Below are 23,459 nucleotides of genomic sequence, written 5' to 3'. Positions count from 1 at the left end.
ATGGCTGAAACTGCTCCCGCTGCTGTGGCTCCGCCGGCGGAACCTGCCGCCTCCGCCGCCGCCGCCGCCGCCGCACCCAAGAAGAAGACGACGCAGAAGAAAGCAGCCGGCGCTGCCAAGGCCAAAAAGCCCACGGGGCCCAGCGTGGCCGACCTCGTCGTCAAGGTCGTGGCTGCCTCCACTGAGAGGAAGGGACTCTCCCTGCCCGCCATCAAGAAGGCTCTGAGCGCCCAGGGATACGACGTGGACAAGAACAACAGCAGAGTCAAGCTTGCCGTCAAGAGCCTGGTGAGCAAAGGAGCCCTAGCCCAGCTCAAGGGCACCGGTGCCTCTGGATCCTTCAAGCTCAACAAGAAGCAGTCGCAGGGCAAGGAGAAGGCGGCCAAGAAAGCGGCGGTGAAGAGCAAGACGCCCGCAGCAAAGAAGCCTGCCGGTGCTGCCAAGAAACCCAAAAAGGCTCCCGCCGGAGTCAAGAAGAGTCCCAAGAAGGTGAAGAAACCAGCAGGAGCCAAGAGCCCTAAAAAGCCCAAAGCTGCTCCAGCCAAGAAGGCCGCCAAGAGCCCCGCAAAAGCCAAAGCCGTGAAGGCGAAAGCGGCAAAGAAGAGCCCAGCCAAGGTCGTGAAGCCCAAGGCCGTCAAACCCAAAGCGGCAAAGCCCAAAAAGGCTGCACCCAAGAAGAAGTAGAGGCTTTCGCCGAGACCCTTCAAAAAACACACACAAAAAAACACAAAGGCTCTTTTAAGAGCCGCCCACAGCATCTGAAAAGCGAGCTAGCTCATGCCTCTTGCCAGACGCGTACTGCGATATACAACGGCATGTTTGAAAGCCAACATGTACCGGGCCCCGCGGCGAGAGTCTCCACTCGCTTCGGACGCCATGCGTGACCGTGGCCAGTGCGCCCCCACCTATAAGCCCCCACCAGTTGAGACATAAGGGCATCGTGTGCACAGATGTTGAGGCATGTGATCTGGCACAACCCCCCCGCCACCTCCTCCTCCTCCTCCTCCTCCTCCCCCCCCCCGCCCCTCCCCTCATCATAACCGCAGTGTTTCGAGGCGCTGCCATTGGGCTGGCCGCCGGCAAAGATGATGATGGTAGTGTGAAATGTCAGCGCGGGGGGCGGGGGGGCAGACTTCAGAGGCTGATTTGCCACTCTCGCTTGCCACCGGTCTGAAGGCTGGTGGGAGGTTGAATTGGGGCACGCAAGGGCTGGGTGGTGGGGCTATTTTATCTGTCCACAGCGACTCATGAAAGGCTGAGCACAACCCACGGCAATCTCTTTTTGCTTCCTGTTTATTGTTGGGCCAGCCAGCCAATCGAAGGCTTCCCATTCCTGCGTCACCGCTTCATAGCCATACCTTCGGACAGCGACCAATCACAGCGCAACGCGGGCTTTTTTCAAACCTGCGCCTGTTATCGCCTCAGCCAATGAGAGGAGAGCTTGGTCTTCATATACCAGCTCCCCGCCAGAGGAGCGCCATTGTATCTCGTAGAGAGAAAGCAGATCTAGCAGCGCTGCCATGGCCCGTACTAAGCAGACCGCCCGCAAGTCCACAGGAGGCAAGGCGCCTCGCAAGCAGCTGGCCACCAAGGCTGCCCGGAAGAGCGCCCCCGCCACTGGCGGCGTCAAGAAACCTCACCGCTACCGACCCGGCACTGTGGCTCTGAGGGAGATCCGCCGCTACCAGAAATCCACCGAGCTGCTCATCCGAAAGCTGCCCTTCCAGCGCCTGGTGCGAGAAATCGCCCAGGACTTCAAGACCGACCTGCGCTTCCAGAGCTCGGCCGTCATGGCCCTGCAGGAGGCCAGCGAGGCCTACCTGGTTGGGCTCTTTGAGGACACCAACCTCTGCGCCATCCACGCCAAGCGGGTCACCATCATGCCCAAGGACATCCAGCTGGCCCGCCGCATCCGGGGCGAGAGGGCTTGAGGCACACGGCAGCACCGCAACAACCGCAGAAAACACCACAAAGGCTCTTTTAAGAGCCGCCACATTGTCACAGACGAGCTGCTCCTATCCGCCCCTGCTCTTCGCTTGGCTACGCTCGTAGCTCGGGCGAGCTTTTGGCTTCAGAGGCAAAAGCCAAACATCCATTTGGCCCCATAGTTCACAGGGCTTTTCCGTGGCATGGAAGGCCCTCCAGTGTTGGGTGACGGAGGGGGGGATTTGAGGTATGCCCAAGATGCATTACTTATTCACCTGCCGGGCACACCCGGGGTCCCCCCCCCCCCCCCCCCCACGGTAGCCGCAGGCATTATTTACGCACCATGCCAGGTTTGCGCCCGTGGTCAGCGGTCCTCTTGAGTGCTCGGAAGAGAGTGCAGGGTGCCCTGACTCTGAAGCGCTTGGAAGCAGCTCCTTTTCTGATCAGTGTTTGCAACGCGCCGTGGGGGCAAGTGGGGAGGCGGGGGATGCCGCCGACGGCATGGTGCCTGCCCCTAAACCATCAGAAGCGGCAGCTGGCTGTGAGTTCTTTGTTTGGCAGGCTCTCCCACCTACGCTACCCCGCCCAGAGACCAACGGCTAGTAAGCGCGGTCATTTCGAAACGCTGCCGTCTCCCCGCCCACCCGGCCCTGCGCACGACCGCCAGCAGCCCTCCCTCTGGTCCGCCATGGGTGCATATAAGGAGCGGCTCAGGCGCTGAACCCGTCATTCTCCGCTCGCTTGTGAAGAAGAGAAGAGTCAGCATGTCTGGACGCGGCAAAGGAGGGAAAGGGCTCGGCAAAGGCGGCGCCAAGAGGCACAGGAAAGTGCTGCGAGACAACATCCAGGGCATCACCAAGCCCGCCATCCGCCGCCTGGCCCGCCGTGGCGGAGTCAAGCGCATCTCCGGCCTCATCTACGAGGAGACCCGGGGCGTGCTGAAGGTCTTCCTGGAGAACGTGATCCGGGATGCCGTCACCTACACCGAGCACGCCAAGAGGAAGACGGTCACCGCCATGGATGTGGTCTATGCCCTGAAGCGCCAGGGACGCACCCTCTACGGATTCGGGGGCTGAGCAGACCCCCACCCCCCACCGGACCCCACCTCTCGTTCCGACACCACAACACCAAAGGCTCTTTTAAGAGCCGCCCACACCCTCCCCGACCGAGCTGCTCATCTGCACTCTGCTTAAGCACCATACTCTGGCCCGCCTGAGCCAAAGTAGAGGGGCGTGCAAGGTTTATGTTTTGACTAGCAAGCCAGCGCCTTGAAAAAAAACCTCAGGCGAGTCTTGCACACTGATTTTATGAATGTCGCTTGTGTGTGAATGAAGAAAGAGATCAGAGCAAGCACATGGCGTTTTTGTGTCCTACTTGACAATTCTTTCTTTGCGCCCAGAATGTACCTGCAGGAGAAGGCAAAATCCTATGCCGAAGGTAAGGTCTTTCACACGGCTGTGCCTTCTGCCCCCGTGGCTATGAGGAGCGCTGGCTCTTGCCTAGAATGGGCCTGGCTACCAGTCGCGCCTTGAAACACTTGTGTATAGGCGCCTTTATAAATGCCATATGTCCTATCATATCATATCGGGGTCGGGGCCAAGCCGGCCCGAATCCCCTCCAGTGCGCTAGGGCTTCTCGCTCTCGCCGAGGGGCAGGCTTTCCGATTGATTTACCCTTTGAACGCATTCGGGGTTGACCACAGCGCCGCCCTTTAACGCAAGGGGGCAACTGCACTCGGGGTTTGTGTATCCAGAAGGGAGAGCCAGGTGTCTGTGTCCTGCTCAGTTTGCCCCTCTACCCATTCTCCTGAGCGTGTGAATGGGGTGAGCGTTGCCGGAGGCCTCTGCGCGCGTCATGCTGGTCAGAGAGTTGCTGGTTAGTTAGTTAGTTAGTGAGGCACGCAAAGCGTCAAGGCCCACCATGGCCTCCTCCCCACACTCCTACCTACCACTGGCCTCTGCAGAGAGCTGCCCGTCTCACTTCCTTGCTTTGCCACTGCCAAGCCCTCTCACTGAGATAGATAGATACATTGTACACCGTGTTGGGAGAGTGGCAGATGAGGGGAGGGACCTGTCTGGGGATTCCACTCATTACCCTAAGGGAAGTGCAAGGGTTCCTGGGAGGCATGCATGAACCGTTTGACTCCAAGAAAGGAAGGCCTGGCCGAGATATGAAACCCAGAGTGGCCCATTTCACCCTTTTTTTTCCCTTTCTTTCCTTTTAGTGTTTTGGTGGGCAGGCGGAGGGCCCTCTCTCTCAAACCTCACTCTAACTTGCTCAGGTGCTGTGCCCAGTGGGGTCTGCTGGGAATTTTGCCCGTCAAGGGCAAAGCCCGTCAAGGGCAAAGCACAGTGGCGTTTGTCAGGCGTTCGTCAGGCTTTCGGGGCAGGGGCCAGAACGCCTGGCTGGCTGGCTGGCTGGCTGGCTGCTGCAGCTGCTGCTGCTGCTGCTGCTGCTGCTGCTGCTTCTCCCAGAAACCCAGCCCAGTGTCCCCAAGGACAGGCCTCTCCTCCCAGCGATGAGAAGAGGAGAAAGGAAGATCAAAGTGGGGCTGAGGCTTCCTCAGAAGGGTCAGGCCCTGTCGCGAACCAGAAGATGGACTCGGACTCAGAAGGGTCAGGCCCTGTGGCGAACCAGAAGATGGACTCGGACTACAGTGGGTCTTGGTGGAGACTTGTTTATTCAGATAAAAGAAACACGCCTATCGGCTCTCCCGCTATGAGGGAAGTTCCCTGCCTTCTAAAACAAAAACAAAGGGCGCCCGTCGAAGTCCAAGAATGAAAGAGCCCTGCCTGAGTCCACACTCCTAGTTGCTGACTGGCCCTCCCACGTTAGAAAACCTCGCTAAAAGGAAAAGGAGGCTTGCACAATAGCCTCGGAAGTGCGCGTCTGTCTGGCCCGACTCGTAGAGGGCTCATTTGCACAGCCCACACTTCTCCAGATCCCACCTTTATGGCACCGGGACTCCCCAAAGTCAAGTCCTGTGGCTCTTTGGCAGGGTTATTGGCTCTCAGTCCAATTCATCTCGTATATTTGTCGGCTTTCCCAGCCTTGGCAACAAGCACGCGCATCCATTGCCCTCCTTTGTTCACAGGGCGGGTGCCCATTCGCTTCTCTTAGGATCTAGTACTGGGGCGGATACCCCAGCCTTGGTAGACCGTGTTTGGATCTCTTCCCCTCTGTTTAACTTGGCTCGCACGCCCGTTCCACCCCTTTCAGAATGTCGTACGTTGGGCGGCTTCTCCAGCCGTGATATGCAGTATTTGTATCTCTTTCACTCTCTTTTGCTTGGGTCGTGGGCCCGTTCCGCTCTTTCAGACTTTCACACGCTTGGCGGCTTCTCCAGCGGTGACATGCAGTATTCGAGCCCCTCTCACGCTCGGTCTTACCTGGGTCTTGTGGCCGTCCATTTTCCCAGCCTCTCCTGCCGTGGACGGCTTCTCCAGTCTTTGCCCCCAACGTTTACAGCCCTCCCTCCCGTCCTCACGTTGGGAGTGTTTGCATCGCTGTTTGTGCTCGTCTGGTCGGTACAGGCACTCGCCGGGTGGGGCTCGGGGACTCTGGCTCCTTCCTGTTCCCTAGTCTCGGCGTCGGTCGCTGGGCGCCGGGCCCACCACTGTTCTCTAGCCGTCGCGCCCCCGGGGAAGGCGGTTTTCTTCCCGTCTTGGCTCCGCTCCTGACCCGGGGCCTCTTTGATATTAATTTTGTTTAACTATTTTCTTCTACCATTCTCCAAAGTCTCACGTGCTCAAAAGTCTGAAAACACACATCCAAAATAAAAAAGACTCTCTAATACCTGCTCGGTCAGAGCTCCCGCCTTGTAGCCTCCAGCTAGCGGGTCTCGCTTTGGCTAGGCCAACCGCTGGCTCGGGCCCTCCAGGACGTATCCACAGCGGCTCGCCTCTGCGTGTGGAGGATTCTCCTCCCGTCTGCACGAGTCGGTCACGGCGTAGGAGGTGTCTCCCCATTCACAGTTCTTACTGTGTTTAAGCACGTCGGTACTTGCCCAGGCCCCTAGGCCGGAGGGTCTTGCCGAGCGGGCTCACCTCCCTAGCCCTAGGCGGGGCAGGGCCGTCCCTGCCAACGCTTCTCCCTGCGTGTGCCCCAAGCGCTGATTTCTGCCCTTCCTGTCCCGCATATTGGAGGTTCCACCTTTGGGTGGCACGCCCCCCCGTGTGCCCGGCCTGCCACGCCCGAGCATGCTCCTTCATGGTCGAGGCCAGTGTCTGTGTGAAAAGGACATGGACTGGGACGAGGGGGCAGAAGGCCCGAGATCATGTAGGGTAAAGTGACTGCAAGCAAACACGGCCCCTGCATGCATGTAGAATGCAAAGACAATCTGGTTTCAGAGGCTGGCTGCCAGCAAATGGGCCCAGCAATTGAACCCTGGAAGCAAGGATAACCCCACGAAACATGAAATCAGGCACTTGTGGATGTTTTGTCCCAGCACGGGAGCGGTCCTTTAGAGTGGGCTGGTCACGTGAAAAGCTATTTGGGTTTGCTGGGTTTGGGGGAGTGCTGGTCAAATCCCTCAGCGATTACATCTGTTTCCAAGGAAGTGATTAAGAGTGCAGCAGGGGCAAAGGCCCGGCAGGGGACATTTTGGGGAAATCCAGGGCCTCGGAACAGCTGGCCCGATATGTTAGAATTTAGAAACGGGCGGGTTGCGAAGAGTACCTGGATTACGCCTCCCTTGGGTGGGAAAGGGCTCTACACCTAAAGTTCCGTATTGGAATTCTGCCAATTGCCGCATTTCGGCATAGATGGAACAATGCCGTTTCAACATCATGTATTCTTTGAGGCGAGCCCGAGGAGACTGTTCAACATTACTTATTACTCTGTCCGGCCACTAAGCCACTGAGGAAGCGCTTTTTGAAGCCTTTGTTTCTAAGGCGCGGCCTGCAGGTCAGTAGGTGATGCCATGGCAATATGCCCGGACACTGCAGGCGTAGAGGCTGTTCTTGCTACTGCTAGTTATTTGAGTTGGGAAGGAAAAATACACACGAGAAAGGCTAAGGGAGTAGAATAATGCTTTGGGGTAGAGAAACCCATTTGCATTGGCTGTCAATTTTGGTAAAATGCTGATCCCGCTTTCATTTGCTTCCTCTGGCAACATGACGAATTTGTTTTCCGATTGGAAGTGATTCATGAGCTAAGTGATTACGATGTTGTTGCATTTGTGGTTTGGATATCTGTGTGTAGCTTTTATGACCTTTTTGTCGAATTAAAGCTAATAAAGTAAAAACAAAAAACAAAAAAAAGAAATCTCACACACACACAGGCGCGCGGGCGCGCGCCAGGATTGAACTCCAAAAACATAGAGCCGCTCTGGGCATGGAGCCCTGTGTCCATTTTCAAGGGGCGTTTCTAGCCTTGGCTAACACACACTCTCAGAGCTGTGTTATTTCCTTCCTCTTCGGTGCGCTTTTCCTTCGGTCCCCGGGCGGTGAGGGGAGCAGACTTGATCAGGCACCGTAGGGAAAGAAGGGAAAAAGGATATGCTCGCGCTGCTATGCGTGGGAGGTGAGCAAGAGAGGTCGAATATGAAGCGGAAAACAAAGTTTGCCCATGTTCCTGTCGCAGCTGAAGGCGGCATGCCGGCTTTACAAGACGCTTGCAAGGGAGCCGAGGCCCTGCCAAGGGGAAGCTACTTTTGTGTAAGAGCTGGGAGATGTTGCGGTCCTGGTGACACATGTAAAATGACATAAATGTATGCGTGTCGCTATTAAAAAATGGATCATTTAGGCGGAGGAAACACAGTGTGTCGTTCGCAGGGACGGTGCTGTGAGCTGGGACCTGCCTCCCCTTCTGTGGACCAATCAGAAGGAAGCTCCTCCCTATATATGCACGCCGCTTGCCGGGCCGCCCATTACTGATCTGATCTGATCTGTGAGCGCGCTGACCGAGTCCTCCTGCAGAACAATGGCTGAAACTGCTCCCGCTGCTGTGGCTCCGCCGGCGGAACCTGCCGCCGCCGCCGCACCCAAGAAGAAGACGACGCAGAAGAAAGCAGCCGGCGCTGCCAAGGCCAAAAAGCCCACGGGGCCCAGCGTGGCCGACCTCGTCGTCAAGGTCGTGGCTGCCTCCACTGAGAGGAAGGGACTCTCCCTGCCCGCCATCAAGAAGGCTCTGAGCGCCCAGGGATACGACGTGGACAAGAACAACAGCAGAGTCAAGCTTGCCGTCAAGAGCCTGGTGAGCAAAGGAGCCCTAGCCCAGCTCAAGGGCACCGGTGCCTCTGGATCCTTCAAGCTCAACAAGAAGCAGTCGCAGGGCAAGGAGAAGGCGGCCAAGAAAGCGGCGGTGAAGAGCAAGACGCCCGCAGCAAAGAAGCCTGCCGGTGCTGCCAAGAAACCCAAAAAGGCTCCCGCCGGAGTCAAGAAGAGTCCCAAGAAGGTGAAGAAACCAGCAGGAGCCAAGAGCCCTAAAAAGCCCAAAGCTGCTCCAGCCAAGAAGGCCGCCAAGAGCCCCGCAAAAGCCAAAGCCGTGAAGGCGAAAGCGGCAAAGAAGAGCCCAGCCAAGGTCGTGAAGCCCAAGGCCGTCAAACCCAAAGCGGCAAAGCCCAAAAAGGCTGCACCCAAGAAGAAGTAGAGGCTTTCGCCGAGACCCTTCAAAAAACACACACAAAAAAACACAAAGGCTCTTTTAAGAGCCGCCCACAGCATCTGAAAAGCGAGCTAGCTCATGCCTCTTGCCAGACGCGTACTGCGATATACAACGGCATGTTTGAAAGCCAACATGTACCGGGCCCCGCGGCGAGAGTCTCCACTCGCTTCGGACGCCATGCGTGACCGTGGCCAGTGCGCCCCCACCTATAAGCCCCCACCAGTTGAGACATAAGGGCATCGTGTGCACAGATGTTGAGGCATGTGATCTGGCACAACCCCCCCGCCACCTCCTCCTCCTCCTCCTCCTCCTCCCCCCCCCCGCCCCTCCCCTCATCATAACCGCAGTGTTTCGAGGCGCTGCCATTGGGCTGGCCGCCGGCAAAGATGATGATGGTAGTGTGAAATGTCAGCGCGGGGGGCGGGGGGGCAGACTTCAGAGGCTGATTTGCCACTCTCGCTTGCCACCGGTCTGAAGGCTGGTGGGAGGTTGAATTGGGGCACGCAAGGGCTGGGTGGTGGGGCTATTTTATCTGTCCACAGCGACTCATGAAAGGCTGAGCACAACCCACGGCAATCTCTTTTTGCTTCCTGTTTATTGTTGGGCCAGCCAGCCAATCGAAGGCTTCCCATTCCTGCGTCACCGCTTCATAGCCATACCTTCGGACAGCGACCAATCACAGCACAACGCGGGCTTTTTTCAAACCTGCGCCTGTTATCGCCTCAGCCAATGAGAGGAGAGCTTGGTCTTCATATACCAGCTCCCCGCCAGAGGAGCGCCATTGTATCTCGTAGAGAGAAAGCAGATCTAGCAGCGCTGCCATGGCCCGTACTAAGCAGACCGCCCGCAAGTCCACAGGAGGCAAGGCGCCTCGCAAGCAGCTGGCCACCAAGGCTGCCCGGAAGAGCGCCCCCGCCACTGGCGGCGTCAAGAAACCTCACCGCTACCGACCCGGCACTGTGGCTCTGAGGGAGATCCGCCGCTACCAGAAATCCACCGAGCTGCTCATCCGAAAGCTGCCCTTCCAGCGCCTGGTGCGAGAAATCGCCCAGGACTTCAAGACCGACCTGCGCTTCCAGAGCTCGGCCGTCATGGCCCTGCAGGAGGCCAGCGAGGCCTACCTGGTTGGGCTCTTTGAGGACACCAACCTCTGCGCCATCCACGCCAAGCGGGTCACCATCATGCCCAAGGACATCCAGCTGGCCCGCCGCATCCGGGGCGAGAGGGCTTGAGGCACACGGCAGCACCGCAACAACCGCAGAAAACACCACAAAGGCTCTTTTAAGAGCCGCCACATTGTCACAGACGAGCTGCTCCTATCCGCCCCTGCTCTTCGCTTGGCTACGCTCGTAGCTCGGGCGAGCTTTTGGCTTCAGAGGCAAAAGCCAAACATCCATTTGGCCCCATAGTTCACAGGGCTTTTCCGTGGCATGGAAGGCCCTCCAGTGTTGGGTGACGGAGGGGGGGATTTGAGGTATGCCCAAGATGCATTACTTATTCACCTGCCGGGCACACCCGGGGTCCCCCCCCCCCCCCCCCACGGTAGCCGCAGGCATTATTTACGCACCATGCCAGGTTTGCGCCCGTGGTCAGCGGTCCTCTTGAGTGCTCGGAAGAGAGTGCAGGGTGCCCTGACTCTGAAGCGCTTGGAAGCAGCTCCTTTTCTGATCAGTGTTTGCAACGCGCCGTGGGGGCAAGTGGGGAGGCGGGGGATGCCGCCGACGGCATGGTGCCTGCCCCTAAACCATCAGAAGCGGCAGCTGGCTGTGAGTTCTTTGTTTGGCAGGCTCTCCCACCTACGCTACCCCGCCCAGAGACCAACGGCTAGTAAGCGCGGTCATTTCGAAACGCTGCCGTCTCCCCGCCCACCCGGCCCTGCGCACGACCGCCAGCAGCCCTCCCTCTGGTCCGCCATGGGTGCATATAAGGAGCGGCTCAGGCGCTGAACCCGTCATTCTCCGCTCGCTTGTGAAGAAGAGAAGAGTCAGCATGTCTGGACGCGGCAAAGGAGGGAAAGGGCTCGGCAAAGGCGGCGCCAAGAGGCACAGGAAAGTGCTGCGAGACAACATCCAGGGCATCACCAAGCCCGCCATCCGCCGCCTGGCCCGCCGTGGCGGAGTCAAGCGCATCTCCGGCCTCATCTACGAGGAGACCCGGGGCGTGCTGAAGGTCTTCCTGGAGAACGTGATCCGGGATGCCGTCACCTACACCGAGCACGCCAAGAGGAAGACGGTCACCGCCATGGATGTGGTCTATGCCCTGAAGCGCCAGGGACGCACCCTCTACGGATTCGGGGGCTGAGCAGACCCCCACCCCCCACCGGACCCCACCTCTCGTTCCGACACCACAACACCAAAGGCTCTTTTAAGAGCCGCCCACACCCTCCCCGACCGAGCTGCTCATCTGCACTCTGCTTAAGCACCATACTCTGGCCCGCCTGAGCCAAAGTAGAGGGGCGTGCAAGGTTTATGTTTTGACTAGCAAGCCAGCGCCTTGAAAAAAAACCTCAGGCGAGTCTTGCACACTGATTTTATGAATGTCGCTTGTGTGTGAATGAAGAAAGAGATCAGAGCAAGCACATGGCGTTTTTGTGTCCTACTTGACAATTCTTTCTTTGCGCCCAGAATGTACCTGCAGGAGAAGGCAAAATCCTATGCCGAAGGTAAGGTCTTTCACACGGCTGTGCCTTCTGCCCCCGTGGCTATGAGGAGCGCTGGCTCTTGCCTAGAATGGGCCTGGCTACCAGTCGCGCCTTGAAACACTTGTGTATAGGCGCCTTTATAAATGCCATATGTCCTATCATATCATATCGGGGTCGGGGCCAAGCCGGCCCGAATCCCCTCCAGTGCGCTAGGGCTTCTCGCTCTCGCCGAGGGGCAGGCTTTCCGATTGATTTACCCTTTGAACGCATTCGGGGTTGACCACAGCGCCGCCCTTTAACGCAAGGGGGCAACTGCACTCGGGGTTTGTGTATCCAGAAGGGAGAGCCAGGTGTCTGTGTCCTGCTCAGTTTGCCCCTCTACCCATTCTCCTGAGCGTGTGAATGGGGTGAGCGTTGCCGGAGGCCTCTGCGCGCGTCATGCTGGTCAGAGAGTTGCTGGTTAGTTAGTTAGTTAGTGAGGCACGCAAAGCGTCAAGGCCCACCATGGCCTCCTCCCCACACTCCTACCTACCACTGGCCTCTGCAGAGAGCTGCCCGTCTCACTTCCTTGCTTTGCCACTGCCAAGCCCTCTCACTGAGATAGATAGATACATTGTACACCGTGTTGGGAGAGTGGCAGATGAGGGGAGGGACCTGTCTGGGGATTCCACTCATTACCCTAAGGGAAGTGCAAGGGTTCCTGGGAGGCATGCATGAACCGTTTGACTCCAAGAAAGGAAGGCCTGGCCGAGATATGAAACCCAGAGTGGCCCATTTCACCCTTTTTTTTCCCTTTCTTTCCTTTTAGTGTTTTGGTGGGCAGGCGGAGGGCCCTCTCTCTCAAACCTCACTCTAACTTGCTCAGGTGCTGTGCCCAGTGGGGTCTGCTGGGAATTTTGCCCGTCAAGGGCAAAGCCCGTCAAGGGCAAAGCACAGTGGCGTTTGTCAGGCGTTCGTCAGGCTTTCGGGGCAGGGGCCAGAACGCCTGGCTGGCTGGCTGGCTGGCTGGCTGCTGCAGCTGCTGCTGCTGCTGCTGCTGCTGCTTCTCCCAGAAACCCAGCCCAGTGTCCCCAAGGACAGGCCTCTCCTCCCAGCGATGAGAAGAGGAGAAAGGAAGATCAAAGTGGGGCTGAGGCTTCCTCAGAAGGGTCAGGCCCTGTCGCGAACCAGAAGATGGACTCGGACTCAGAAGGGTCAGGCCCTGTGGCGAACCAGAAGATGGACTCGGACTACAGTGGGTCTTGGTGGAGACTTGTTTATTCAGATAAAAGAAACACGCCTATCGGCTCTCCCGCTATGAGGGAAGTTCCCTGCCTTCTAAAACAAAAACAAAGGGCGCCCGTCGAAGTCCAAGAATGAAAGAGCCCTGCCTGAGTCCACACTCCTAGTTGCTGACTGGCCCTCCCACGTTAGAAAACCTCGCTAAAAGGAAAAGGAGGCTTGCACAATAGCCTCGGAAGTGCGCGTCTGTCTGGCCCGACTCGTAGAGGGCTCATTTGCACAGCCCACACTTCTCCAGATCCCACCTTTATGGCACCGGGACTCCCCAAAGTCAAGTCCTGTGGCTCTTTGGCAGGGTTATTGGCTCTCAGTCCAATTCATCTCGTATATTTGTCGGCTTTCCCAGCCTTGGCAACAAGCACGCGCATCCATTGCCCTCCTTTGTTCACAGGGCGGGTGCCCATTCGCTTCTCTTAGGATCTAGTACTGGGGCGGATACCCCAGCCTTGGTAGACCGTGTTTGGATCTCTTCCCCTCTGTTTAACTTGGCTCGCACGCCCGTTCCACCCCTTTCAGAATGTCGTACGTTGGGCGGCTTCTCCAGCCGTGATATGCAGTATTTGTATCTCTTTCACTCTCTTTTGCTTGGGTCGTGGGCCCGTTCCGCTCTTTCAGACTTTCACACGCTTGGCGGCTTCTCCAGCGGTGACATGCAGTATTCGAGCCCCTCTCACGCTCGGTCTTACCTGGGTCTTGTGGCCGTCCATTTTCCCAGCCTCTCCTGCCGTGGACGGCTTCTCCAGTCTTTGCCCCCAACGTTTACAGCCCTCCCTCCCGTCCTCACGTTGGGAGTGTTTGCATCGCTGTTTGTGCTCGTCTGGTCGGTACAGGCACTCGCCGGGTGGGGCTCGGGGACTCTGGCTCCTTCCTGTTCCCTAGTCTCGGCGTCGGTCGCTGGGCGCCGGGCCCACCACTGTTCTCTAGCCGTCGCGCCCCCGGGGAAGGCGGTTTTCTTCCCGTCTTGGCTCCGCTCCTGACCCGGGGCCTCTTTGATATTAATTTTGTTTAACTATTTTCTTCTACCATTCTCCAAAGTCTCACGTGCTCAAAAGTCTGAAAACACACATCCAAAATAAAAAAGACTCTCTAATACCTGCTCGGTCAGAGCTCCCGCCTTGTAGCCTCCAGCTAGCGGGTCTCGCTTTGGCTAGGCCAACCGCTGGCTCGGGCCCTCCAGGACGTATCCACAGCGGCTCGCCTCTGCGTGTGGAGGATTCTCCTCCCGTCTGCACGAGTCGGTCACGGCGTAGGAGGTGTCTCCCCATTCACAGTTCTTACTGTGTTTAAGCACGTCGGTACTTGCCCAGGCCCCTAGGCCGGAGGGTCTTGCCGAGCGGGCTCACCTCCCTAGCCCTAGGCGGGGCAGGGCCGTCCCTGCCAACGCTTCTCCCTGCGTGTGCCCCAAGCGCTGATTTCTGCCCTTCCTGTCCCGCATATTGGAGGTTCCACCTTTGGGTGGCACGCCCCCCCGTGTGCCCGGCCTGCCACGCCCGAGCATGCTCCTTCATGGTCGAGGCCAGTGTCTGTGTGAAAAGGACATGGACTGGGACGAGGGGGCAGAAGGCCCGAGATCATGTAGGGTAAAGTGACTGCAAGCAAACACGGCCCCTGCATGCATGTAGAATGCAAAGACAATCTGGTTTCAGAGGCTGGCTGCCAGCAAATGGGCCCAGCAATTGAACCCTGGAAGCAAGGATAACCCCACGAAACATGAAATCAGGCACTTGTGGATGTTTTGTCCCAGCACGGGAGCGGTCCTTTAGAGTGGGCTGGTCACGTGAAAAGCTATTTGGGTTTGCTGGGTTTGGGGGAGTGCTGGTCAAATCCCTCAGCGATTACATCTGTTTCCAAGGAAGTGATTAAGAGTGCAGCAGGGGCAAAGGCCCGGCAGGGGACATTTTGGGGAAATCCAGGGCCTCGGAACAGCTGGCCCGATATGTTAGAATTTAGAAACGGGCGGGTTGCGAAGAGTACCTGGATTACGCCTCCCTTGGGTGGGAAAGGGCTCTACACCTAAAGTTCCGTATTGGAATTCTGCCAATTGCCGCATTTCGGCATAGATGGAACAATGCCGTTTCAACATCATGTATTCTTTGAGGCGAGCCCGAGGAGACTGTTCAACATTACTTATTACTCTGTCCGGCCACTAAGCCACTGAGGAAGCGCTTTTTGAAGCCTTTGTTTCTAAGGCGCGGCCTGCAGGTCAGTAGGTGATGCCATGGCAATATGCCCGGACACTGCAGGCGTAGAGGCTGTTCTTGCTACTGCTAGTTATTTGAGTTGGGAAGGAAAAATACACACGAGAAAGGCTAAGGGAGTAGAATAATGCTTTGGGGTAGAGAAACCCATTTGCATTGGCTGTCAATTTTGGTAAAATGCTGATCCCGCTTTCATTTGCTTCCTCTGGCAACATGACGAATTTGTTTTCCGATTGGAAGTGATTCATGAGCTAAGTGATTACGATGTTGTTGCATTTGTGGTTTGGATATCTGTGTGTAGCTTTTATGACCTTTTTGTCGAATTAAAGCTAATAAAGTAAAAACAAAAAACAAAAAAAAGAAATCTCACACACACACAGGCGCGCGGGCGCGCGCCAGGATTGAACTCCAAAAACATAGAGCCGCTCTGGGCATGGAGCCCTGTGTCCATTTTCAAGGGGCGTTTCTAGCCTTGGCTAACACACACTCTCAGAGCTGTGTTATTTCCTTCCTCTTCGGTGCGCTTTTCCTTCGGTCCCCGGGCGGTGAGGGGAGCAGACTTGATCAGGCACCGTAGGGAAAGAAGGGAAAAAGGATATGCTCGCGCTGCTATGCGTGGGAGGTGAGCAAGAGAGGTCGAATATGAAGCGGAAAACAAAGTTTGCCCATGTTCCTGTCGCAGCTGAAGGCGGCATGCCGGCTTTACAAGACGCTTGCAAGGGAGCCGAGGCCCTGCCAAGGGGAAGCTACTTTTGTGTAAGAGCTGGGAGATGTTGCGGTCCTGGTGACACATGTAAAATGACATAAATGTATGCGTGTCGCTATTAAAAAATGGATCATTTAGGCGGAGGAAACACAGTGTGTCGTTCGCAGGGACGGTGCTGTGAGCTGGGACCTGCCTCCCCTTCTGTGGACCAATCAGAAGGAAGCTCCTCCCTATATATGCACGCCGCTTGCCGGGCCGCCCATTACTGATCTGATCTGATCTGTGAGCGCGCTGACCGAGTCCTCCTGCAGAACAATGGCTGAAACTGCTCCCGCTGCTGTGGCTCCGCCGGCGGAACCTGCCGCCGCCGCCGCACCCAAGAAGAAGACGACGCAGAAGAAAGCAGCCGGCGCTGCCAAGGCCAAAAAGCCCACGGGGCCCAGCGTGGCCGACCTCGTCGTCAAGGTCGTGGCTGCCTCCACTGAGAGGAAGGGACTCTCCCTGCCCGCCATCAAGAAGGCTCTGAGCGCCCAGGGATACGACGTGGACAAGAACAACAGCAGAGTCAAGCTTGCCGTCAAGAGCCTGGTGAGCAAAGGAGCCCTAGCCCAGCTCAAGGGCACCGGTGCCTCTGGATCCTTCAAGCTCAACAAGAAGCAGTCGCAGGGCAAGGAGAAGGCGGCCAAGAAAGCGGCGGTGAAGAGCAAGACGCCCGCAGCAAAGAAGCCTGCCGGTGCTGCCAAGAAACCCAAAAAGGCTCCCGCCGGAGTCAAGAAGAGTCCCAAGAAGGTGAAGAAACCAGCAGGAGCCAAGAGCCCTAAAAAGCCCAAAGCTGCTCCAGCCAAGAAGGCCGCCAAGAGCCCCGCAAAAGCCAAAGCCGTGAAGGCGAAAGCGGCAAAGAAGAGCCCAGCCAAGGTCGTGAAGCCCAAGGCCGTCAAACCCAAAGCGGCAAAGCCCAAAAAGGCTGCACCCAAGAAGAAGTAGAGGCTTTCGCCGAGACCCTTCAAAAAACACACACAAAAAAACACAAAGGCTCTTTTAAGAGCCGCCCACAGCATCTGAAAAGCGAGCTAGCTCATGCCTCTTGCCAGACGCGTACTGCGATATACAACGGCATGTTTGAAAGCCAACATGTACCGGGCCCCGCGGCGAGAGTCTCCACTCGCTTCGGACGCCATGCGTGACCGTGGCCAGTGCGCCCCCACCTATAAGCCCCCACCAGTTGAGACATAAGGGCATCGTGTGCACAGATGTTGAGGCATGTGATCTGGCACAACCCCCCCGCCACCTCCTCCTCCTCCTCCTCCTCCTCCCCCCCCCCGCCCCTCCCCTCATCATAACCGCAGTGTTTCGAGGCGCTGCCATTGGGCTGGCCGCCGGCAAAGATGATGATGGTAGTGTGAAATGTCAGCGCGGGGGGCGGGGGGGCAGACTTCAGAGGCTGATTTGCCACTCTCGCTTGCCACCGGTCTGAAGGCTGGTGGGAGGTTGAATTGGGGCACGCAAGGGCTGGGTGGTGGGGCTTATTTTATCTGTCCACAGCGACTCATGAAAGGCTGAGCACAACCCACGGCAATCTCTTTTTGCTTCCTGTTTATTGTTGGGCCAGCCAGCCAATCGAAGGCTTCCCATTCCTGCGTCACCGCTTCATAGCCATACCTTCGGACAGCGACCAATCACAGCGCAACGCGGGCTTTTTTCAAACCTGCGCCTGTTATCGCCTCAGCCAATGAGAGGAGAGCTTGGTCTTCATATACCAGCTCCCCGCCAGAGGAGCGCCATTGTATCTCGTAGAGAGAAAGCAGATCTAGCAGCGCTGCCATGGCCCGTACTAAGCAGACCGCCCGCAAGTCCACAGGAGGCAAGGCGCCTCGCAAGCAGCTGGCCACCAAGGCTGCCCGGAAGAGCGCCCCCGCCACTGGCGGCGTCAAGAAACCTCACCGCTACCGACCCGGCACTGTGGCTCTGAGGGAGATCCGCCGCTACCAGAAATCCACCGAGCTGCTCATCCGAAAGCTGCCCTTCCAGCGCCTGGTGCGAGAAATCGCCCAGGACTTCAAGACCGACCTGCGCTTCCAGAGCTCGGCCGTCATGGCCCTGCAGGAGGCCAGCGAGGCCTACCTGGTTGGGCTCTTTGAGGACACCAACCTCTGCGCCATCCACGCCAAGCGGGTCACCATCATGCCCAAGGACATCCAGCTGGCCCGCCGCATCCGGGGCGAGAGGGCTTGAGGCACACGGCAGCACCGCAACAACCGCAGAAAACACCACAAAGGCTCTTTTAAGAGCCGCCACATTGTCACAGACGAGCTGCTCCTATCCGCCCCTGCTCTTCGCTTGGCTACGCTCGTAGCTCGGGCGAGCTTTTGGCTTCAGAGGCAAAAGCCAAACATCCATTTGGCCCCATAGTTCACAGGGCTTTTCCGTGGCATGGAAGGCCCTCCAGTGTTGGGTGACGGAGGGGGGGATTTGAGGTATGCCCAAGATGCATTACTTATTCACCTGCCGGGCACACCCGGGGTCCCCCCCCCCCCCCCCCCCCCCACGGTAGCCGCAGGCATTATTTACGCACCATGCCAGGTTTGCGCCCGTGGTCAGCGGTCCTCTTGAGTGCTCGGAAGAGAGTGCAGGGTGCCCTGACTCTGAAGCGCTTGGAAGCAGCTCCTTTTCTGATCAGTGTTTGCAACGCGCCGTGGGGGCAAGTGGGGAGGCGGGGGATGCCGCCGACGGCATGGTGCCTGCCCCTAAACCATCAGAAGCGGCAGCTGGCTGTGAGTTCTTTGTTTGGCAGGCTCTCCCACCTACGCTACCCCGCCCAGAGACCAACGGCTAGTAAGCGCGGTCATTTCGAAACGCTGCCGTCTCCCCGCCCACCCGGCCCTGCGCACGACCGCCAGCAGCCCTCCCTCTGGTCCGCCATGGGTGCATATAAGGAGCGGCTCAGGCGCTGAACCCGTCATTCTCCGCTCGCTTGTGAAGAAGAGAAGAGTCAGCATGTCTGGACGCGGCAAAGGAGGGAAAGGGCTCGGCAAAGGCGGCGCCAAGAGGCACAGGAAAGTGCTGCGAGACAACATCCAGGGCATCACCAAGCCCGCCATCCGCCGCCTGGCCCGCCGTGGCGGAGTCAAGCGCATCTCCGGCCTCATCTACGAGGAGACCCGGGGCGTGCTGAAGGTCTTCCTGGAGAACGTGATCCGGGATGCCGTCACCTACACCGAGCACGCCAAGAGGAAGACGGTCACCGCCATGGATGTGGTCTATGCCCTGAAGCGCCAGGGACGCACCCTCTACGGATTCGGGGGCTGAGCAGACCCCCACCCCCCACCGGACCCCACCTCTCGTTCCGACACCACAACACCAAAGGCTCTTTTAAGAGCCGCCCACACCCTCCCCGACCGAGCTGCTCATCTGCACTCTGCTTAAGCACCATACTCTGGCCCGCCTGAGCCAAAGTAGAGGGGCGTGCAAGGTTTATGTTTTGACTAGCAAGCCAGCGCCTTGAAAAAAAACCTCAGGCGAGTCTTGCACACTGATTTTATGAATGTCGCTTGTGTGTGAATGAAGAAAGAGATCAGAGCAAGCACATGGCGTTTTTGTGTCCTACTTGACAATTCTTTCTTTGCGCCCAGAATGTACCTGCAGGAGAAGGCAAAATCCTATGCCGAAGGTAAGGTCTTTCACACGGCTGTGCCTTCTGCCCCCGTGGCTATGAGGAGCGCTGGCTCTTGCCTAGAATGGGCCTGGCTACCAGTCGCGCCTTGAAACACTTGTGTATAGGCGCCTTTATAAATGCCATATGTCCTATCATATCATATCGGGGTCGGGGCCAAGCCGGCCCGAATCCCCTCCAGTGCGCTAGGGCTTCTCGCTCTCGCCGAGGGGCAGGCTTTCCGATTGATTTACCCTTTGAACGCATTCGGGGTTGACCACAGCGCCGCCCTTTAACGCAAGGGGGCAACTGCACTCGGGGTTTGTGTATCCAGAAGGGAGAGCCAGGTGTCTGTGTCCTGCTCAGTTTGCCCCTCTACCCATTCTCCTGAGCGTGTGAATGGGGTGAGCGTTGCCGGAGGCCTCTGCGCGCGTCATGCTGGTCAGAGAGTTGCTGGTTAGTTAGTTAGTTAGTGAGGCACGCAAAGCGTCAAGGCCCACCATGGCCTCCTCCCCACACTCCTACCTACCACTGGCCTCTGCAGAGAGCTGCCCGTCTCACTTCCTTGCTTTGCCACTGCCAAGCCCTCTCACTGAGATAGATAGATACATTGTACACCGTGTTGGGAGAGTGGCAGATGAGGGGAGGGACCTGTCTGGGGATTCCACTCATTACCCTAAGGGAAGTGCAAGGGTTCCTGGGAGGCATGCATGAACCGTTTGACTCCAAGAAAGGAAGGCCTGGCCGAGATATGAAACCCAGAGTGGCCCATTTCACCCTTTTTTTTCCCTTTCTTTCCTTTTAGTGTTTTGGTGGGCAGGCGGAGGGCCCTCTCTCTCAAACCTCACTCTAACTTGCTCAGGTGCTGTGCCCAGTGGGGTCTGCTGGGAATTTTGCCCGTCAAGGGCAAAGCACAGTGGCGTTTGTCAGGCGTTCGTCAGGCTTTCGGGGCAGGGGCCAGAACGCCTGGCTGGCTGGCTGGCTGGCTGGCTGCTGCAGCTGCTGCTGCTGCTGCTGCTGCTGCTGCTGCTTCTCCCAGAAACCCAGCCCAGTGTCCCCAAGGACAGGCCTCTCCTCCCAGCGATGAGAAGAGGAGAAAGGAAGATCAAAGTGGGGCTGAGGCTTCCTCAGAAGGGTCAGGCCCTGTCGCGAACCAGAAGATGGACTCGGACTCAGAAGGGTCAGGCCCTGTGGCGAACCAGAAGATGGACTCGGACTACAGTGGGTCTTGGTGGAGACTTGTTTATTCAGATAAAAGAAACACGCCTATCGGCTCTCCCGCTATGAGGGAAGTTCCCTGCCTTCTAAAACAAAAACAAAGGGCGCCCGTCGAAGTCCAAGAATGAAAGAGCCCTGCCTGAGTCCACACTCCTAGTTGCTGACTGGCCCTCCCACGTTAGAAAACCTCGCTAAAAGGAAAAGGAGGCTTGCACAATAGCCTCGGAAGTGCGCGTCTGTCTGGCCCGACTCGTAGAGGGCTCATTTGCACAGCCCACACTTCTCCAGATCCCACCTTTATGGCACCGGGACTCCCCAAAGTCAAGTCCTGTGGCTCTTTGGCAGGGTTATTGGCTCTCAGTCCAATTCATCTCGTATATTTGTCGGCTTTCCCAGCCTTGGCAACAAGCACGCGCATCCATTGCCCTCCTTTGTTCACAGGGCGGGTGCCCATTCGCTTCTCTTAGGATCTAGTACTGGGGCGGATACCCCAGCCTTGGTAGACCGTGTTTGGATCTCTTCCCCTCTGTTTAACTTGGCTCGCACGCCCGTTCCACCCCTTTCAGAATGTCGTACGTTGGGCGGCTTCTCCAGCCGTGATATGCAGTATTTGTATCTCTTTCACTCTCTTTTGCTTGGGTCGTGGGCCCGTTCCGCTCTTTCAGACTTTCACACGCTTGGCGGCTTCTCCAGCGGTGACATGCAGTATTCGAGCCCCTCTCACGCTCGGTCTTACCTGGGTCTTGTGGCCGTCCATTTTCCCAGCCTCTCCTGCCGTGGACGGCTTCTCCAGTCTTTGCCCCCAACGTTTACAGCCCTCCCTCCCGTCCTCACGTTGGGAGTGTTTGCATCGCTGTTTGTGCTCGTCTGGTCGGTACAGGCACTCGCCGGGTGGGGCTCGGGGACTCTGGCTCCTTCCTGTTCCCTAGTCTCGGCGTCGGTCGCTGGGCGCCGGGCCCACCACTGTTCTCTAGCCGTCGCGCCCCCGGGGAAGGCGGTTTTCTTCCCGTCTTGGCTCCGCTCCTGACCCGGGGCCTCTTTGATATTAATTTTGTTTAACTATTTTCTTCTACCATTCTCCAAAGTCTCACGTGCTCAAAAGTCTGAAAACACACATCCAAAATAAAAAAGACTCTCTAATACCTGCTCGGTCAGAGCTCCCGCCTTGTAGCCTCCAGCTAGCGGGTCTCGCTTTGGCTAGGCCAACCGCTGGCTCGGGCCCTCCAGGACGTATCCACAGCGGCTCGCCTCTGCGTGTGGAGGATTCTCCTCCCGTCTGCACGAGTCGGTCACGGCGTAGGAGGTGTCTCCCCATTCACAGTTCTTACTGTGTTTAAGCACGTCGGTACTTGCCCAGGCCCCTAGGCCGGAGGGTCTTGCCGAGCGGGCTCACCTCCCTAGCCCTAGGCGGGGCAGGGCCGTCCCTGCCAACGCTTCTCCCTGCGTGTGCCCCAAGCGCTGATTTCTGCCCTTCCTGTCCCGCATATTGGAGGTTCCACCTTTGGGTGGCACGCCCCCCCGTGTGCCCGGCCTGCCACGCCCGAGCATGCTCCTTCATGGTCGAGGCCAGTGTCTGTGTGAAAAGGACATGGACTGGGACGAGGGGGCAGAAGGCCCGAGATCATGTAGGGTAAAGTGACTGCAAGCAAACACGGCCCCTGCATGCATGTAGAATGCAAAGACAATCTGGTTTCAGAGGCTGGCTGCCAGCAAATGGGCCCAGCAATTGAACCCTGGAAGCAAGGATAACCCCACGAAACATGAAATCAGGCACTTGTGGATGTTTTGTCCCAGCACGGGAGCGGTCCTTTAGAGTGGGCTGGTCACGTGAAAAGCTATTTGGGTTTGCTGGGTTTGGGGGAGTGCTGGTCAAATCCCTCAGCGATTACATCTGTTTCCAAGGAAGTGATTAAGAGTGCAGCAGGGGCAAAGGCCCGGCAGGGGACATTTTGGGGAAATCCAGGGCCTCGGAACAGCTGGCCCGATATGTTAGAATTTAGAAACGGGCGGGTTGCGAAGAGTACCTGGATTACGCCTCCCTTGGGTGGGAAAGGGCTCTACACCTAAAGTTCCGTATTGGAATTCTGCCAATTGCCGCATTTCGGCATAGATGGAACAATGCCGTTTCAACATCATGTATTCTTTGAGGCGAGCCCGAGGAGACTGTTCAACATTACTTATTACTCTGTCCGGCCACTAAGCCACTGAGGAAGCGCTTTTTGAAGCCTTTGTTTCTAAGGCGCGGCCTGCAGGTCAGTAGGTGATGCCATGGCAATATGCCCGGACACTGCAGGCGTAGAGGCTGTTCTTGCTACTGCTAGTTATTTGAGTTGGGAAGGAAAAATACACACGAGAAAGGCTAAGGGAGTAGAATAATGCTTTGGGGTAGAGAAACCCATTTGCATTGGCTGTCAATTTTGGTAAAATGCTGATCCCGCTTTCATTTGCTTCCTCTGGCAACATGACGAATTTGTTTTCCGATTGGAAGTGATTCATGAGCTAAGTGATTACGATGTTGTTGCATTTGTGGTTTGGATATCTGTGTGTAGCTTTTATGACCTTTTTGTCGAATTAAAGCTAATAAAGTAAAAACAAAAAACAAAAAAAAGAAATCTCACACACACACAGGCGCGCGGGCGCGCGCCAGGATTGAACTCCAAAAACATAGAGCCGCTCTGGGCATGGAGCCCTGTGTCCATTTTCAAGGGGCGTTTCTAGCCTTGGCTAACACACACTCTCAGAGCTGTGTTATTTCCTTCCTCTTCGGTGCGCTTTTCCTTCGGTCCCCGGGCGGTGAGGGGAGCAGACTTGATCAGGCACCGTAGGGAAAGAAGGGAAAAAGGATATGCTCGCGCTGCTATGCGTGGGAGGTGAGCAAGAGAGGTCGAATATGAAGCGGAAAACAAAGTTTGCCCATGTTCCTGTCGCAGCTGAAGGCGGCATGCCGGCTTTACAAGACGCTTGCAAGGGAGCCGAGGCCCTGCCAAGGGGAAGCTACTTTTGTGTAAGAGCTGGGAGATGTTGCGGTCCTGGTGACACATGTAAAATGACATAAATGTATGCGTGTCGCTATTAAAAAATGGATCATTTAGGCGGAGGAAACACAGTGTGTCGTTCGCAGGGACGGTGCTGTGAGCTGGGACCTGCCTCCCCTTCTGTGGACCAATCAGAAGGAAGCTCCTCCCTATATATGCACGCCGCTTGCCGGGCCGCCCATTACTGATCTGATCTGAT

General features: G+C 57.1%; 3 protein-coding genes across 3 annotated transcripts; all 3 read left to right on the top strand.

Annotated features, from left to right (window-relative positions):
• LOC138559165 (histone H1-like) lies at positions 1 to 688 on the top strand. Its single transcript, XM_069642731.1, has one exon. It carries the CDS (start codon positions 1 to 3, stop codon positions 682 to 684), a length of 684 nt encoding a protein of 227 aa, XP_069498832.1. The 3' UTR covers positions 685 to 688.
• A 7,112-nt stretch (positions 689 to 7,800) lies between these two features.
• On the top strand, positions 7,801 to 8,578 carry LOC138559134 (histone H1-like). Its single transcript, XM_069642699.1, has one exon. It carries the CDS (start codon positions 7,849 to 7,851, stop codon positions 8,515 to 8,517), a length of 669 nt encoding a protein of 222 aa, XP_069498800.1. The 5' UTR covers positions 7,801 to 7,848; the 3' UTR covers positions 8,518 to 8,578.
• A 7,095-nt stretch (positions 8,579 to 15,673) lies between these two features.
• On the top strand, positions 15,674 to 16,346 carry LOC138559135 (histone H1-like). Its single transcript, XM_069642700.1, has one exon. The coding sequence runs from the start codon at positions 15,674 to 15,676 to the stop codon at positions 16,340 to 16,342; it is 669 nt and encodes a 222-aa protein (XP_069498801.1). The 3' UTR covers positions 16,343 to 16,346.
• The last annotated feature ends 7,113 nt before the right edge of the window (positions 16,347 to 23,459 follow it).

This window comes from Ambystoma mexicanum, unplaced genomic scaffold (genome assembly GCF_040938575.1).
Source record: "Ambystoma mexicanum isolate Mex_15411 unplaced genomic scaffold, UKY_AmexF1_1 Mex_scaf45, whole genome shotgun sequence".
NCBI classification, from domain to species: Eukaryota; Metazoa; Chordata; class Amphibia; order Caudata; family Ambystomatidae; genus Ambystoma; species Ambystoma mexicanum.
The sequence above is the reverse complement of the archived record's forward strand: the minus strand, read 5'-3'. Positions and strand labels throughout refer to the sequence as shown.

Bases quoted from the DNA above. Each gene is read 5' to 3' on its own strand.
- LOC138559165 (XM_069642731.1), top strand. From the start codon at position 1: ATGGCTGAAACTGCTCCCGCTGCTGTGGCTCCGCCGGCGGAACCTGCC.
- LOC138559134 (XM_069642699.1), top strand. From the start codon at position 7,849: ATGGCTGAAACTGCTCCCGCTGCTGTGGCTCCGCCGGCGGAACCTGCC.
- LOC138559135 (XM_069642700.1), top strand. From the start codon at position 15,674: ATGGCTGAAACTGCTCCCGCTGCTGTGGCTCCGCCGGCGGAACCTGCC.